Below are 14,349 nucleotides of genomic sequence, written 5' to 3'. Positions count from 1 at the left end.
GGGGCGTGATAGCTATCACGCCCCCTCCTGTAAGCTTGCATTGAGGGGCGGAGCGTGACGTCACACGGGGGCGGAGGCGTGACGTCACACGCCGCCGGCCCTGCGGTCGCCGGTAATCAGTCCCGGAGCGAACACGCTCCAGGGACTGATTACTAACGGGGTGCCGCGTGCATGATCACGGGGGTCCCCAGCGGCGGGACTCCCGCGATCAGGCATCTTATCCCCTATCCTTTGGATAGGGAATAAGATGTGTAAGCACTGGAGTATCCCTTTAAGAAACAGTATCCATGTGTTAAGCTGTCAAATTTATACCACATTCATGGTCACTTATTTTTTTATGACTAACCAATGTATCAGCCAGATGTACCCAATAATCTGTGTTTGAATAGAGCGTTAAGAGTCTGTTACCAAGCTTCTTGACTATATCCACTGATAATGATCAGAATTATGACTATGGCTCTGAAGTGAAAAACAGAGTATAACTCAGGATTAGAGTTGAGCGAATCAAACTTTCGAACAGTGGCAGGTTTCGGCTTACACAAACCAGGCAATATCCCAGCCCAGCCCAGCAGCATTAGTTAGCTTCTTGTGGAAGAGGGGGGTGTATACTTAATACAGCCATCTATATTGCTGTATAATGTATACGTTGTATAAGTTGTCATACTAGTGTATATTTCTACAGTTGTGACCTTATTCATTGACTATGTTTTAATTCATTTTTAAAGCCTAATATGATATTTCCTTCAGGATCCACATCATTTAAAAAATATGTTGTGTACAAAAAGAGGAGCCACAGTGGACTGGAGTGAAACCGCTGAACTGGGAGAGGTAAGTAATACATATTTTGTTAGTTGACAACCCTAGCAAACAGAACCCCTTTATGAAATGGACAGCATTCTGTTTTGAGAGTAGAAAATAGAATGATAGGTTATACCAGAAGGCCTTGCACTAAGCTAATAATGGAGTAATTTACCTAGTTGTCAACAGAATCATCCTGTTCACGCTGTGCATCAGACATTTCGACAATGTTGTATTACTTTTCCAGTAAAGTCTATGCAGGGCAAAAACGGACAGCTATCACTATACCCTGCAGAAGCAAAGGCTGCCTCTGGCTGTATGGGTCATCAAGAGGATAAGACATTTTCTAAGTACAAGAATGACATTCACTGTAGGTTGATTTCTGCAATATTGTCTGCCTATCTTCAAGTACCCTATGCTACCTCATTTCCCTATTGTTGTACCCTTGTCCCGTAGTTAGGGCCTAAGGGCCACAACTTCTATGAGGTGAGATCAGTATCTTTTCTTTGATGATGTGCTGACAGGGCTGGATGTCTAGTGGGGGATCATAGTGTTGACTGTTTAGGTGGCTGGCCAGGGTTCATAGCTAATTACAGTGTAGTAATAGAAGGTGCTGATTACTGATTTGGGCAATTTTAAGAGGGCTAACTACTGTGTGGGACAAATTGGGACTAAATATAAGGTGGAGGCACAGGGGGGACATTATTACTGATTGAGGGGTATTACTGCAGTGTGGGTACTAAAGGGGGCATTATCACCATTTGCGGCAAAATGGATGGGGAGTTTGTGCAAAGGAGGGGAAAAGTTGAGGAAAGTTCTGGAGAGGTGAGAGGCCTAAGACGCTTGACCAGCAGGTTCTGCAGAAAAAAGACATGGCTGGAAGAAATTGTCATGGCAGTCAGGAAAAGAAAGGGGCAAACTATAAAATAGAGATAGAATTCAAGTAGAGTAGAAAATGATGGAGCCACTCACCCAGGACCAGCGGGATCTTGAAAAGGTCATTTATTCATAAAGCGGAATACAGCTTAATAGCACAATGGGAAGGCTCAGATGTTTCATGGAGGAGCAGCAGACGAAACATCCCCCCACGAAACATCTGAGCCTTCTCGTTGTGCTATTAAGCTGTATTCCGCTTTATGAATAAATTACCTTTTCAAGTTCCCGCTGGTCCTGGGTGAGTGGCTCCATCATTTTCTACTCTACTTGAATTTTATGTTACTATTGACTTTGCTCAATGTGAGCACCACCCGCAAGAGCACAGATACCTCCTACAAGCTGCACTCTACCTAGTGGATTTGTACACTAGTTATCTGTTATTTTTGCTTTTTTTGGTATATTCACTAGTGCCAGGTTTTTTCTTTTATGATTTGAATGGATTATAAAATAGAGATGTTACATATTAAATAATTGTATGCAACTGCACTGTATTCCTCATATGACCATATATTATGCCCACCAACCCTATAATAAACATTACATTAATCTACTATAAACTCCTTAACTGATAAAATATGGAAAATGTATATGGTTATAGGGTGAATATGAAAGAAAGCAGTATCCTGATTGAATTATTCATTGTAATAGGCATAAAATCCTGTTTCAATTTCTCAATGGAGATTTTACATTATTTTCAATATTAAAAATATTAGAATCGTACTGTATTACCCAGCAAAGGCCACTAATGCCACCGTTGAATATGGAGACCATGAAATCACATACAGAAGGATGACAATGAGAGCAATCTTGGCCATCTTCCATTCATTTTTCATTTTCTGATATTGTTTCTGAGATTCCTTGTTGTCATCTGAGCCGATTTTATGAACAGCCCTGTAAGAGACAAAATTACAGTAAGGTGGTGTCCCGGTACAGGGCTTGGTCCTGTCCCTCTGTCTAAAGTCCTCTCCTGAAGGGCTACCCCTAGTTGTCTCTTGCTGTGTATTATTAGTCTCATGCTGTGTATTAAATGTACATATTTATATATTTAACTATAGTAAACCTCTGTATAGGAGCTTAGAGGTCATGTGTCTTTAAATAATTTATGTTGTGCTATGGTTCAAGGACCTTTGGGTCATCTGACATACCCATAGTTCCTTAGGTCAGGACTGACAGGTTTGCAGAACCAATGAGCCTTTTCCCGCCCTCTTAATATATAAGGGGCTGCTGCCACTAGTCTCTCTCTTACCCTCTTGTAACGCCGAGCGCTCCAGGTCCCGCTGTCCCCCTGGAGTGCTCGCGGCATTCTGCTGACAGCAGCGCTCTGGTCTCTGTCTCTGACCGCCAGCGCTGCTGTGTTCGTGCCGGCGGGGACGCGATCCGCGTGGCGGGTCATGTCCGCTCGCAGATCGCGCCCCGATCCATCCTCACCCTCCTCCTCCGGTGTCGGTCTCGTCCCGGCACGCGTGGCCCCGCTACCTAGGGCGCGCGTGCGCCGGCTTTCTAAGATTTAAAGGGCCAGTGCACCGCTAATTGGTGCCTGGCCCAATCAGTCTAATCACCTTCCTAACACATAAATACTCACTTCCCCTTCCTGTCCTTGCCGGATCTTGGTGCCTTGTGCCCTGAGAAAGCGTTTAGTGTGTTCCCTTGCCTGTGTATCCAGACCTTCTGCTGTTGCCCCTGACTACGAACCTTTGCCGCCTGCCCTGACCTTCTGCTACGTCTGACCTCGCCTCTGTCTAGTCCTTGTGTACCGCGCCAGTCTCAGCTGCCAGAGAGGTCGAGTCGCTATTGGGGGACACGACCTGGTAGTTACCGCCGCAGCAGGTCCATCCCGCTTCGCGGCGGGCTCTGGTGAACACCAGTAACTACTTAGAACCGATCTCCCAGTACGACCCGCGCCATCGCCTCTCTGGCACAGAGGATCCACCTCCTGTGTCCTCACCAGTCCGGATCCTGACACCTCTGGATATGAAAGAAAGCACATCTGTATCATCTACTTCAATTGAAGCTAGGCCTGAAGCCTATTCTTCAGCAGCCACAAAACCTGAGTTACCCCAGCTCAAAACCTACAAACCTACCTGTGTGACTACTGAACCCAAATTACCCGTAAATTCAGTAATTCAGTAGCACAGTGGCTAGCAAAATCATAGCTCATTCAACTAAGAAGTCCCAGCAAACCTGTGAGGAGCCTGTAGCACGGTCCTCCTACAAAAGACTGTCTGTTATCTGCAGGTGCATAAAATGCAGTAAAGTTATTCCTGGTTTACTTAAAATTCTGCTGTGGACATTCCTTTATTCTTCCCTATCATTTGTGGGATGGGTGGCGGTAGGACTATTGCATTGAGGAACCCGTACCCTGGCATGAAGACAACAAAGGGTTGATACCAGTACCCTACACTCGTAACACCCCATTGCATCCTTCACCCCAGACTACCATAGTAAAAAATGGCCAAATTTGGGCGCAGTCAAATTGAAAAGCTAATAATAAAGAGTTGTATCTTTAGGTGTATAACTCCTTTCTGAAGACCATTCATGATTTAGCTATGGCAACCCATGATTTTACACTTCAACTTTCACTCAACGAAATATTCTCTTAGGATGGCATTATATTCCAGACAAACTAGCAAAACATTTTCTGGACACTTCTTCTGTCTGCTGGAGAATTGTGGCAATAAAAGGACTCTGCTCCATATATTATGGTCATGTCCACACATTACCCCCTTTTGGGCATCGTGCACACATTTAATATTTCCTGATCCCCCAACTAATACTCTTATTCCTAATCATTAACATACAGAATACCTTGGACTCATTGTACTATACATTGCTTTACGACTTTGTAGAGTACATATGAGATACCTATATATCTCATGACCTGTAGTAAAGTAGAAAAAAGAGCCCGGCGAGGACGCCTAGTGCATTAACTCAATGAATAGGATCACCTTAGAATGGCAAAAGGGGAAAGAGAGAAAGGTACCGGTGCGTGAAAAGGATGGCCAGGCGTGCCCGTAGGTAATAGCCGCTCACCTTAAGCGAGTGGTATAACTCGTGTTCCCCATTAAATTGGGGGTATCAGGAGGCAACAGCTGCTAGCCTTGAGGTCCCAGGAGATGGTAAAACCAATCCCGCAAAGCACAATGGAGAAGAGCAAAGAAAAACAATCTCACTTGGTAGGCACTGCTGTATTGTTGCCAGAAGAGATGGAATCCAAACTTGGAAACGTGGTATGGTAAACCAAGAGGTTTCATTGAAGATTGTAGCAGTTAAAATACAAAGCAATAAAATAATTTAAAAAAGCTGCAGAAAGGATGATGCGTTTCAAGGGGGCACCCCCTCTTCCTCAGATCAGGACACCTGATCTGAGGAATAGGAGGTCCCCCCTCAAAATGCATCATACTTTCTGCAGCTATTTTTATTATTTTATTGCTTTGTATGTTAACTGCTACAATCTTCAATAAAACCTCTTGGTTTACCATACCACGTTTCCGAGTTTGGATTCCATCTCTTCTGGCAACCATACAGCAGCGGCTACCAAGGGAGATCCTTTTTCTTCGCTCTTCTCCATTGTATATCTTATGAGTCATTTTGTTTTTTGTTTGTTTATTGTATTAACTTGTACTTTAAAACTACTCATAAAAACTATATACAGAGTACTCCTCATATATCTATTCTGACATTTTCACAAAGTATAGACAAACAAGCTTTTGCACATAAACAGTGCATGGTTTAATGTTATAGACGTAGATTGGGGCAATTTACTTTAATACATCATTGGATGAATATATTGTTGTATATATTTTCCTGTAATTCTTTTTGGTTTTGAATATATTGTTGGTGATAGTTATTGAGATCTACTACAAAACGCATCTTTATGTGTAGTTCTATCACCAATTACACAGATAAATGTAAATGAGTCACCTGTTAGTATTCCTGATGGCCTTGAAAATATATATGTAGCAATAGATAATGACAAAAAGGGGTATGAAGAAGACAAAGCAGAAGAGGAGCATTGTGTATGCTCTAACAGATGGTGTGAAGGTCATATAGTCCCATGTGCAGGAGGTGAAGAGCCCTTCAGGGACATAGGCACCTTTTAGAAAAAAAACAAAAAGTTGATGTTATTAATTATTTATATTTAGAACAGTGGCCCAGATATATTCATAGACAATGTAAACTTATAGTAGGCAGTCTAAGAATGTGCCAGATGTATCAAACTGTATCATGATGTTTAACCCCTTAAGGACGCAGGACGTAAATGTACGTCCTGGTGCGGTGGTACTTAACGCACCAGGACGTACATTTACGTCCTGTGCATAACCGCGGGCATCGGAGCGATGCCCGTGTCATGCGCGGCTGATCCCGGCTGCTGATCGCAGCCAGGGACCCCCCGTGATCTCGCGGGCGTCCGCCATTAACCCCTCAGGTGCCGGGATCAATACAGATCCCGGCATCTGCGGCAGTGCGCGATTTGAATGAATGATCGGATCGCCCGCAGCGCTGCTGCGGGGATCCGATCATTCAGAACGCCGCACGGAGGTCTCCTCACCTTCCTCTGTACGGCTCCCGGCGTCTCCGGCTCTGGTCTGAGATCGAGCAGACCAGAGCAGAAGATCGCCGATAACACTGATCTGTTCTATGTCCTATACATAGAACAGATCAGTATTTGCAATCATGGTATTGCTATGAATAGTCCCCTATGGGGACTATTCAAGTGTAAAAAAAAAAATGTAAAAAAATGTAAAAGTAAAAAAAAAGGGACAAATCCCCTCCCCCAATAAAAAGTAAAACGTCAGTTTTTTCCTATTTTACCCCCAAAAAGCGTAAAAAATAAATTTTATAGACATATTTGGTATCGCTGCGTGCGTAAATGTCAGAACTATTAAAATAAAATGTTAATGATCCCGTACGGTTAACGGCGTGAACGGAAAAAAAAAGTCCAAAATTGCTACTTTTTTTATACATTTTATAAAAAAAAATTATAAAAAATGTATTAAAAGTTTTTTATATGCAAATGTGGTAACAAAAAAAATTACAGATCATGGCGCAAAAAATTAGCCCCCATACCGCCGCTTATACGGAAAAATAATAAAGTTAGAGGTCATCAAAATAAAGGGATTATAAACGTACTAATTTGGTTAAAAAGTTTGTGATTTTTTTTAAGCACAACAATAATATAAAAGTACGTAATAATGGGTATCATTTTAATCCTATTGACCCTCAGAATAAAGAACACACATCATTTTTACCATAAATTGTACGGCATGAAAACAAAACCTTCCAAAATTAGCAAAATTGCGTTTTTCTTTTTAATTTCCCCACAAAAATAGTGTTTTTTGGTTGCGCCATACATTTTATGATATAATAAGTTATGTAATTACAAAGGACAACTGGTCGCGCAAAAAACAAGCCCTCATACTAGTCTGTGGATGAAAATATAAAAGAGTTATGATTTTTAGAAGGCGAGGAGGAAAAAATGAAAACGTAAAAATTAAATTGTCTGAGTCCTTAAGGCCAAAATGGGCTGAGTCCTTAAGGGGTTAATAAATTTGCTGTATTCTTAGATGATTGAGTCTGTTTAGACCAACTAAAGTATTTGTTAGCTTAAACTATACCAAAATCTTTCCCCAGCAGAGTGTTGCATCTCAAGCCCAACCCCCAAACCAAAGCCACACCTCTTTTGCTTAGACTACATCTCCTTTGCAGCTGGGAAGAAGGCCCAAGATTCGGTGGACTACAACGATGATCAGCATTCTTATTTTTTACAGAATGGCCATATTTATCGGGGTATACCATGCACCGGCCTATAACACGCACCCTCATTTTACCAAGGATATTTGGGTAAAAAAAAGTTTTTTACCCAAATATCCTTGGTAAAATGAGGGTGCGTGTGTGTGCATGTGTATACCCCGATACACTGTTTCTGACCCCGCAGAAGTCCCCAGGGAAGGCAGGGGGAGAGAGGCCGTCACTGCCCGCTTCTCTCCCCCTGCCTTTCCTGGGGTCTAGAGCCCTGCTGCCGCCGCTTCTCTCCCACTGGCTTTCGGCCCCGCTGCTCCATTGCCGGCGCCACTGCCCCATTGCCTCCCCCATCCCTGGTTTTATAATTACCTGTTGCCGGGGTTGGGTCCACGCTGCTTCTGGCTCCGGTGTGGCGTCGTTGCTATTGGCTGCGAGGCGCAATGACGAGTGACGTCTTCAACGCGACGCCACTCATCATTGCGCAGGTGATTATAAAACCGGGGATGGGGGAGGCAATGGCGCAGCGGCATCGGCAATGGGGCAACGGCGCCGATAGCCAGGGGGAGAGAAGCGGCGGCAGCAGGGCTCTAGACCCCAAGAAAGGCAGGGGGAGAGAAGCAGGCAGCAACGGCCTCTCTCCCCCTGCCTTTCCTGGGGGCTTCTGCGGGGTCATAAAAAACGAGGATGGGGGAGGCAATGGGGCAGCGGCGCCGGCAGCCTCTGGACCCCAGAATAGGCAGGGGCAGAGAATTGGGCAGCGACGGCAGGTCTCTGGACCTGCAAAAGCTGCTGCAGTTCATTGATTTAAAGAGCCCGCTTTAAATCATTGAACTGCAGCGGCATATCGGCGTATAACACGCAGATAGACTTTAGGCTAAAAGTTTTAACCTAAAAAATGCGTGTTATACGCCGATAAATACGGTAATTAAGAATGTGGGGGTGTTCTATTGCCTTTTTTATTTAATCACTTAAAAGAAAAAGCCATATGATAGTAAAGAGCTGGTTACCATAAGGTGGTCTTAGGATGGAAAAGGTCAAAATAAAAGGCCCCTGGCAACCTGGTAATGCCAGCCTGCTTGTTTTGTAGCTAATAAAATTTATCCTAAAATCAGTGCTCATGGACTGCATGGATTTATGGACTACTGCAATTGTATAAATCAGTATTTATTATAATCTACGATTACATATCAAATAAAATACCAAATCTTGGTACTACACTTCACAGGGCCCATGTGGGTGAGAACTAAAGATGAGCAAATTTTTGAAAAATTTGATTAGGCCGATTCGCCAAATTTTCCGAAAAAATTTGGTTAGATCCGAATTTATTCACTGTGAATTGCTATTAAAAACAGCTATTTCTAGGCTACAGAGAGCCTCAATATGGGTGCAGAACACTTTGCCTTGTCGTAATACGCATAGGGAGTGTGCCGGGTTAGTGAAATAATACTGTTATTCAGTATAGTAACATAGTAACATAGTTCATAAGTTTGAAAAAAGACCAGAGTCCATCAAGGTCAACCTATATCCCTAATGAGTCCCTACTGAGTTTATCCAGAGGAAGGCAAAAAACCCTCATACTAGAGGTAAAAATTCCTTCCTGACTCCAAATATGGCAGTCAGAATAAATCCCTGGATCAACGTTTTGTCCCTATAAATTTAGTATACATAACCAGCAATGTTATTATTCTCCAAAAATGCATCCAGCCCCCTTTTGCACTTATTTACAGAGTTCTCCATGACCACCTCCTCTGGCACAGAGATCCACAGTCTCACTGCTCTTACAGTAAAGAACCCCCATCTGTGCTGGTGTAGAAAGCTTCTTTCCTCAAGACGTAGAGGATGCCTCCTTGTTATAGATACAGTCCTGGGTATAAATAGATCATTTGAGAGATCTCTGTACTGTCCCCTGATATATTTATACATTGTTATTAGTTTGTCCCTAAGCCTTCTTTTTCTAAACTAAATAACCATAATTCCGATAATCTTCTGGGTACTGTAGTCCTGCCATTCCCCGTATTACTCTGGTTGCTGTCTTTGAACCCTCTCCAGCTCCCCTATATCTTTCTTGTACACTGGTGCCCAGTACTGTACATAGTATTCTATGTGTGGTCTGACTAGTGATTTGTACAGCGGTAGAATTATTTCCTTGTCGTGGGCATCTTTGCCCCTATTGATGTACCCCATGATTTTATTAGCCTTGGCAGCAGCTGCCCGACACTGGTCACTACAGCTAAATTTACTGTTAACTAAGACTCCCAAGTCCTTTTCCACATCAGTCGGCCCAAGTGTTCTCCCATTTAATACATAATCCCAGCCCGGATTACTCTTCCCCATGTGCATAACCTTACATTTATCAGTGCTGAACCTCATCTTCCACTTCCCAGTCCAAACCTCCAACCTATCCAGATCCATTTGTAATAGTGCACAGTGCTCTGTAGTGTTTACCGCTTTACAGAGTTTAGTATCATCTGCAAAGATTGCTACTTTACTATTCAACCGCTCTACAAGGTAATTAATATACCGTATATCCCGGCGTATAAGACGACTTTTTAACCGCGAATTTTCTTCTGAAAAGTCGGGGGTCGTCTTATATGCCGGGTATTGAGGTCCGGGATAGGAAAACTTCTAATTATCTGCCCAGGCCGGCTCCCGTGTGTGGCTGCAGGCAGGGGCCGGCCTGAGCAAGTAAAAACTAATACTGTATACTAAAAACCAGGGTGCCTCCAGCTGTTGTGAAACTAAAACTCCCAGCACGGCAAAGGCTGTCCGGGCATGCTGGGAGTTGTAGTTTTACAACAGCTGGAGGCCCCCTGGTTTTTAGTATACAGTATTAGTTTTACCTGCTCTGGCCGGCCCCCGCCTGCAGCCACACACGGGAGCCGGCCCGGGCAGATAATCATAGGTATTCCTATGCCGGACATCCCTGTGTCCCGAAAAATGTGTCACTTACCGTTCCCCGTCGTCCTCCTGCGATCCTCCTTCGGTCCTCCTGCGGTCCGGTCCTCCGTCTCTATGGTTGTACGCACGGGACGTCAGTGACGTCACGTGCCTACGACCATAGAGGCAGAGGAGCGCAGGACAAGGAGGACCGCAGGAGGACGCGCTGACCGTGGCCTGGTGAGTGACCGGCCGTGCTATCTTAAGTGATCCAGTCACCGCTCCACAGTCCCGGCACCTACTGCTATGGTCCATAGGCCATAGCAGTAGTTGGTGACCCGGGCCGGAGGAGTGGTGACCGGAACTTTGTGGGGGCAGTACAGACATACAGCCTACAGCCACACACTGTATATGGCTGGAAGCTGTATGTCTGTTGGTGGGAGCTGCCAATCTAATGTGGGGGGAGCTGCCTACTATTGCAGGGGAACTGCTGACCTAATGTGGGGGGAGCTGCCTACACATGTGGTGGGAGCTGCCTACAAATTTGGGGGGAGCTGCCTACTATTGTGGGGGAGCTGCCTACAAATGTGGGGGGAGCTGCCTACTATTGTGGGGGAGCTGCCTACAAATGTGGGGGGAGCTGCTTACTATTGTGGGGGAACTGCCTACTATTGTGGGGGAAATGCTTACCTAATGTGGGGGAATTGCCTACAAATGTGGGGGGAGCTGCCTACTATTGTGGGGGAACTGCTGACCTAATGTGGGGGGAGCTGCCTACAAATGTGGGGGGAGCTGCCTACAAATGTGGGGGAGCTGCCTACTAATGTGGGGGAGCTGCTGACCTAATGTGGGGTAACTCCCGACCTATTGTGGGGGAGCTGCCTACTATTGTGGGGGAACTGCCGACCTAATGTGGGGGGACTGCCGACCTAATGTGGGGGAACTGCCGACCTAATGTGGGGAAACTGCCGACCTAATGTGGGGGAGCTGGCAACCTAATGTGGGGGAACTGGCAACCTAATGTGGGGGAACTGCCAACTTAATGTGGGGGGAACTATACTGCCTACCTAATGTGGGGGGAACTATACTGCCTACCTAATGTGGGGGGAACTATACTGCCTACCTAATGTGGGGGAACATGATGCCTACCTAATGAGAGGGGAACTACAAGGTACCGTACATCGCGGTAGGAGGGGTAGTCTTATATGGCGAGTATATCCCAAACTCTATATTTTAACTGTAAAAGTTGGGGGTCGTCTTATACGCCAAGTCGTCTTATACGTCGGCATATATGGTATATATATATATATATATATATATATATATATATATATATATTAAATAGAACAGGGCCCAATACTGACCCCTGTAGTAACAGCCTCCCAATCAGAATAAGTATCATTAATAACCACCCTCTTACACACATTCTCTCCCAGCCCCATCCTTCTCATTTTATGCACCAATCTTTTATGTGGTACCGTTTCAAAAGCTTTGGAAAAATCCAGATATACGATATCCAGCGATTCCCCCCTGGTCCAGTCTGTAGCTCACCTCCTCATAAAAGCTGAGCAGGTTAATTTGACAGGACCGATCCCTCATAAAGCCATGCTGATATGGAGTCATACATTTATTTTTATCAAGATACTCCAAAATAGCATCTCTTACAAAACCCTCAATTTACATACAACCAAGGTTAAACTAACGGGTCTTTAATTCCCGAGGTCACCTTTTGACCCCTTTTTAAATATTGGCACCACATTTGCCATGCGCCAGTCCTGGGGAACAGTCCCTTTCACTATAGAGTCCCTGAATAATAAAAATAGGGGTCTATCTATTACATTACTTAATTCCTTTAAAGGTGAACTACAGGATGGAAAAATGTATCCCGTTACTAGGGGATAAGTTTCAGATCGCGGGGGGTCCGACCGCTGGGGCCCCCCGCGATCTCCCAGTAACGGGCCCCGGCTCTCTGGTTAGAGAGGGCGTGTTGACCACCGCACGAAGGAGCAGCCGACACGCCCCCTCCATACACTGCTATGGGAGAGACGGAAATTGCCGAAGGCAGCGCTTCGGCTCTCCCATAGCAGTAAATGGAAGGCGCATGTCAGCCACCGCCTCGTGCGGTGGTCGACACGCGCTCTCTATGCAGAGAGCCGGGGCCCCGTACGGGAGATCGTGGGGGGGCCCAGCGGTCAGACCCCCCGCGATCTGAAACTTATCTCCTATCCTTAGGATAGGGGATAAAATGTTCAATCCCGTAGTTCTCCTTTAAAACACGGGGGTGAATGCCATCTGGACCTGGGGATTTGTCTCTTTTAATTTTTGTAGGCGGCACTGAACTTCTTTCTGTGTTAGACAGGTGACCTATACTGGGGAGTTTACCAGTATTTCACCTGGCATTTCATTTTCCTCAGTGAATACAGAGGAGAAGAATTTAATATATCTGCTTTTTCCTGATCCCGTTTACAATTTCTTCCTTATGGTTTTTTAAAGGGCCAACACTTTCATTTTTAACCTCTTTGCTATTTATAAAGTTAAAAAACATTTATTCTCTTTGGCAATGTGTCTTTCTGTCTCTATTTTTGTGGCTTTTATCTGTTTTTTACATATTCTGCATTTTTCTCTATAGCTTTTTAATGCTTCTTCACTGTCTTCCTGTTTTATTCATTGAAATGCTTTTTTTTTTGTAATTGATTGCCCCCTTAACATTTTTATGTGGTTTTCTTTTATTCCTGATGCTTTTATTCCCATAAGGTATATACATCTTACAGTGAGAATGTAAGGTATTTTTTAAAAGTCTCACATTTAGTGTCAGTATTTTTGTTTTTGTTGACATTATCCCATTTAATATTGTTAAGGGCTTCTATGAGTTGGTCAAGCTTTGCGTTCCTAAAGTTCATTGTTTTTGTGGCCCCTCGCAAGATTCCCTTGTTGAAGATCAAGTTATAATGTATTATATTATGATCACTATTTCCTAGGGGTCCTTTTTCCTGCACATTAGTTACTCTGTCAGGTCTGTTGGTTAATATTAAGTCTAGCAGGGCACCCAATCTGGTCTGGCCCTGTACCATTTGGGACAGATCATTGTCTTTAGCTATAGTCAGAAACCTGTTTCCTTTATGACATTCACAGGCCTCAGTCTCCTAGTTTATATCAAGATAGTTAAAGTCCCCCATTATTATCACCTCATTCTGATTTGCTGCCTTGTTTATTTGCCTCAGTAATTGATCTTCTGGCTCTTCCATTATGTTTGGCGGCTTATAGCAAACCCCCACCAGAATTTTTTTATTTTTATCTCCAAATATTTCTACCCTTAATGACTCCACATTATCGTTTCCCTCCCGTATATCCTCCAGCAGTGCAGCCTTCAGACTGGATTTTGCATAAAGACAAACTCCTCCCCCTTTCCGTTTTGTCCGATCCTTCTTGAATAGACTATAACCCTGTATGTTGATCGCCCAGTCACAGCTATCGTCCAATCAAGTCTCCGTTATACCCACTATGTCATAATTATTCTCAGACATCAACCACTCCAGTTCGTTAGTTTTATTGGACAGACTTCTGGCATTAGTAAACATGCATTTCAATGGTGTATGTTGTTTTTTTCCTATAAAGCCTATCTCTATTAACTATTCTTACTCTCTCCGTTCCACCCCCAGGTACATTAATAAGTCCCCCCTCTCTATCTACACTATCTTCCCCCTCTATGTTGTAGGTTCCCTCCTCCCCAGTCCCTAGCATGACATGCAGGTTACAGGCGTCGCTATTAGAATCAATGCCGTAGAGCATCTGGATATGGCAGCAGATTCAGGAGAACATATGGCGTCACAATTGAAGAGATTAAAAAAAATGTTCAATTTAATTTTCATTTAATTTCATTTTAATTTATTTAAAAAAAATGTTAATCCTTTTTTGAGGACCCATTCTGGTGAGCATCGAGATGGCGGTCAGCTGCAAGGCAAGCTACTACCTGTTCCAGCCCCAGCCTCACAGCGC

The 14,349-nt window shown here is 44.1% G+C and overlaps 1 protein-coding gene across 1 annotated transcript in view; it reads right to left on the bottom strand.

Moving 5' to 3' along the window:
* The window catches only part of OPN4 (opsin 4), a 136,470-nt gene that overhangs the window by 63,181 nt on the left and 58,940 nt on the right, over nt 1–14,349 (bottom strand). The window contains exons 5-6 of the mRNA XM_056530800.1: nt 5,656–5,827; nt 2,464–2,625 (exon numbers count right to left, since the gene is read on the bottom strand). Coding sequence (XP_056386775.1) covers nt 2,464–2,625; nt 5,656–5,827 — 334 coding nt within the window. The remainder of the gene's footprint in view (nt 1–2,463; nt 2,626–5,655; nt 5,828–14,349) is intronic.

Source organism: Hyla sarda, chromosome 7, assembly GCF_029499605.1.
Source record: "Hyla sarda isolate aHylSar1 chromosome 7, aHylSar1.hap1, whole genome shotgun sequence".
NCBI classification, from domain to species: domain Eukaryota; kingdom Metazoa; phylum Chordata; class Amphibia; order Anura; family Hylidae; genus Hyla; species Hyla sarda.
The sequence above is the reverse complement of the archived record's forward strand: the minus strand, read 5'-3'. Positions and strand labels throughout refer to the sequence as shown.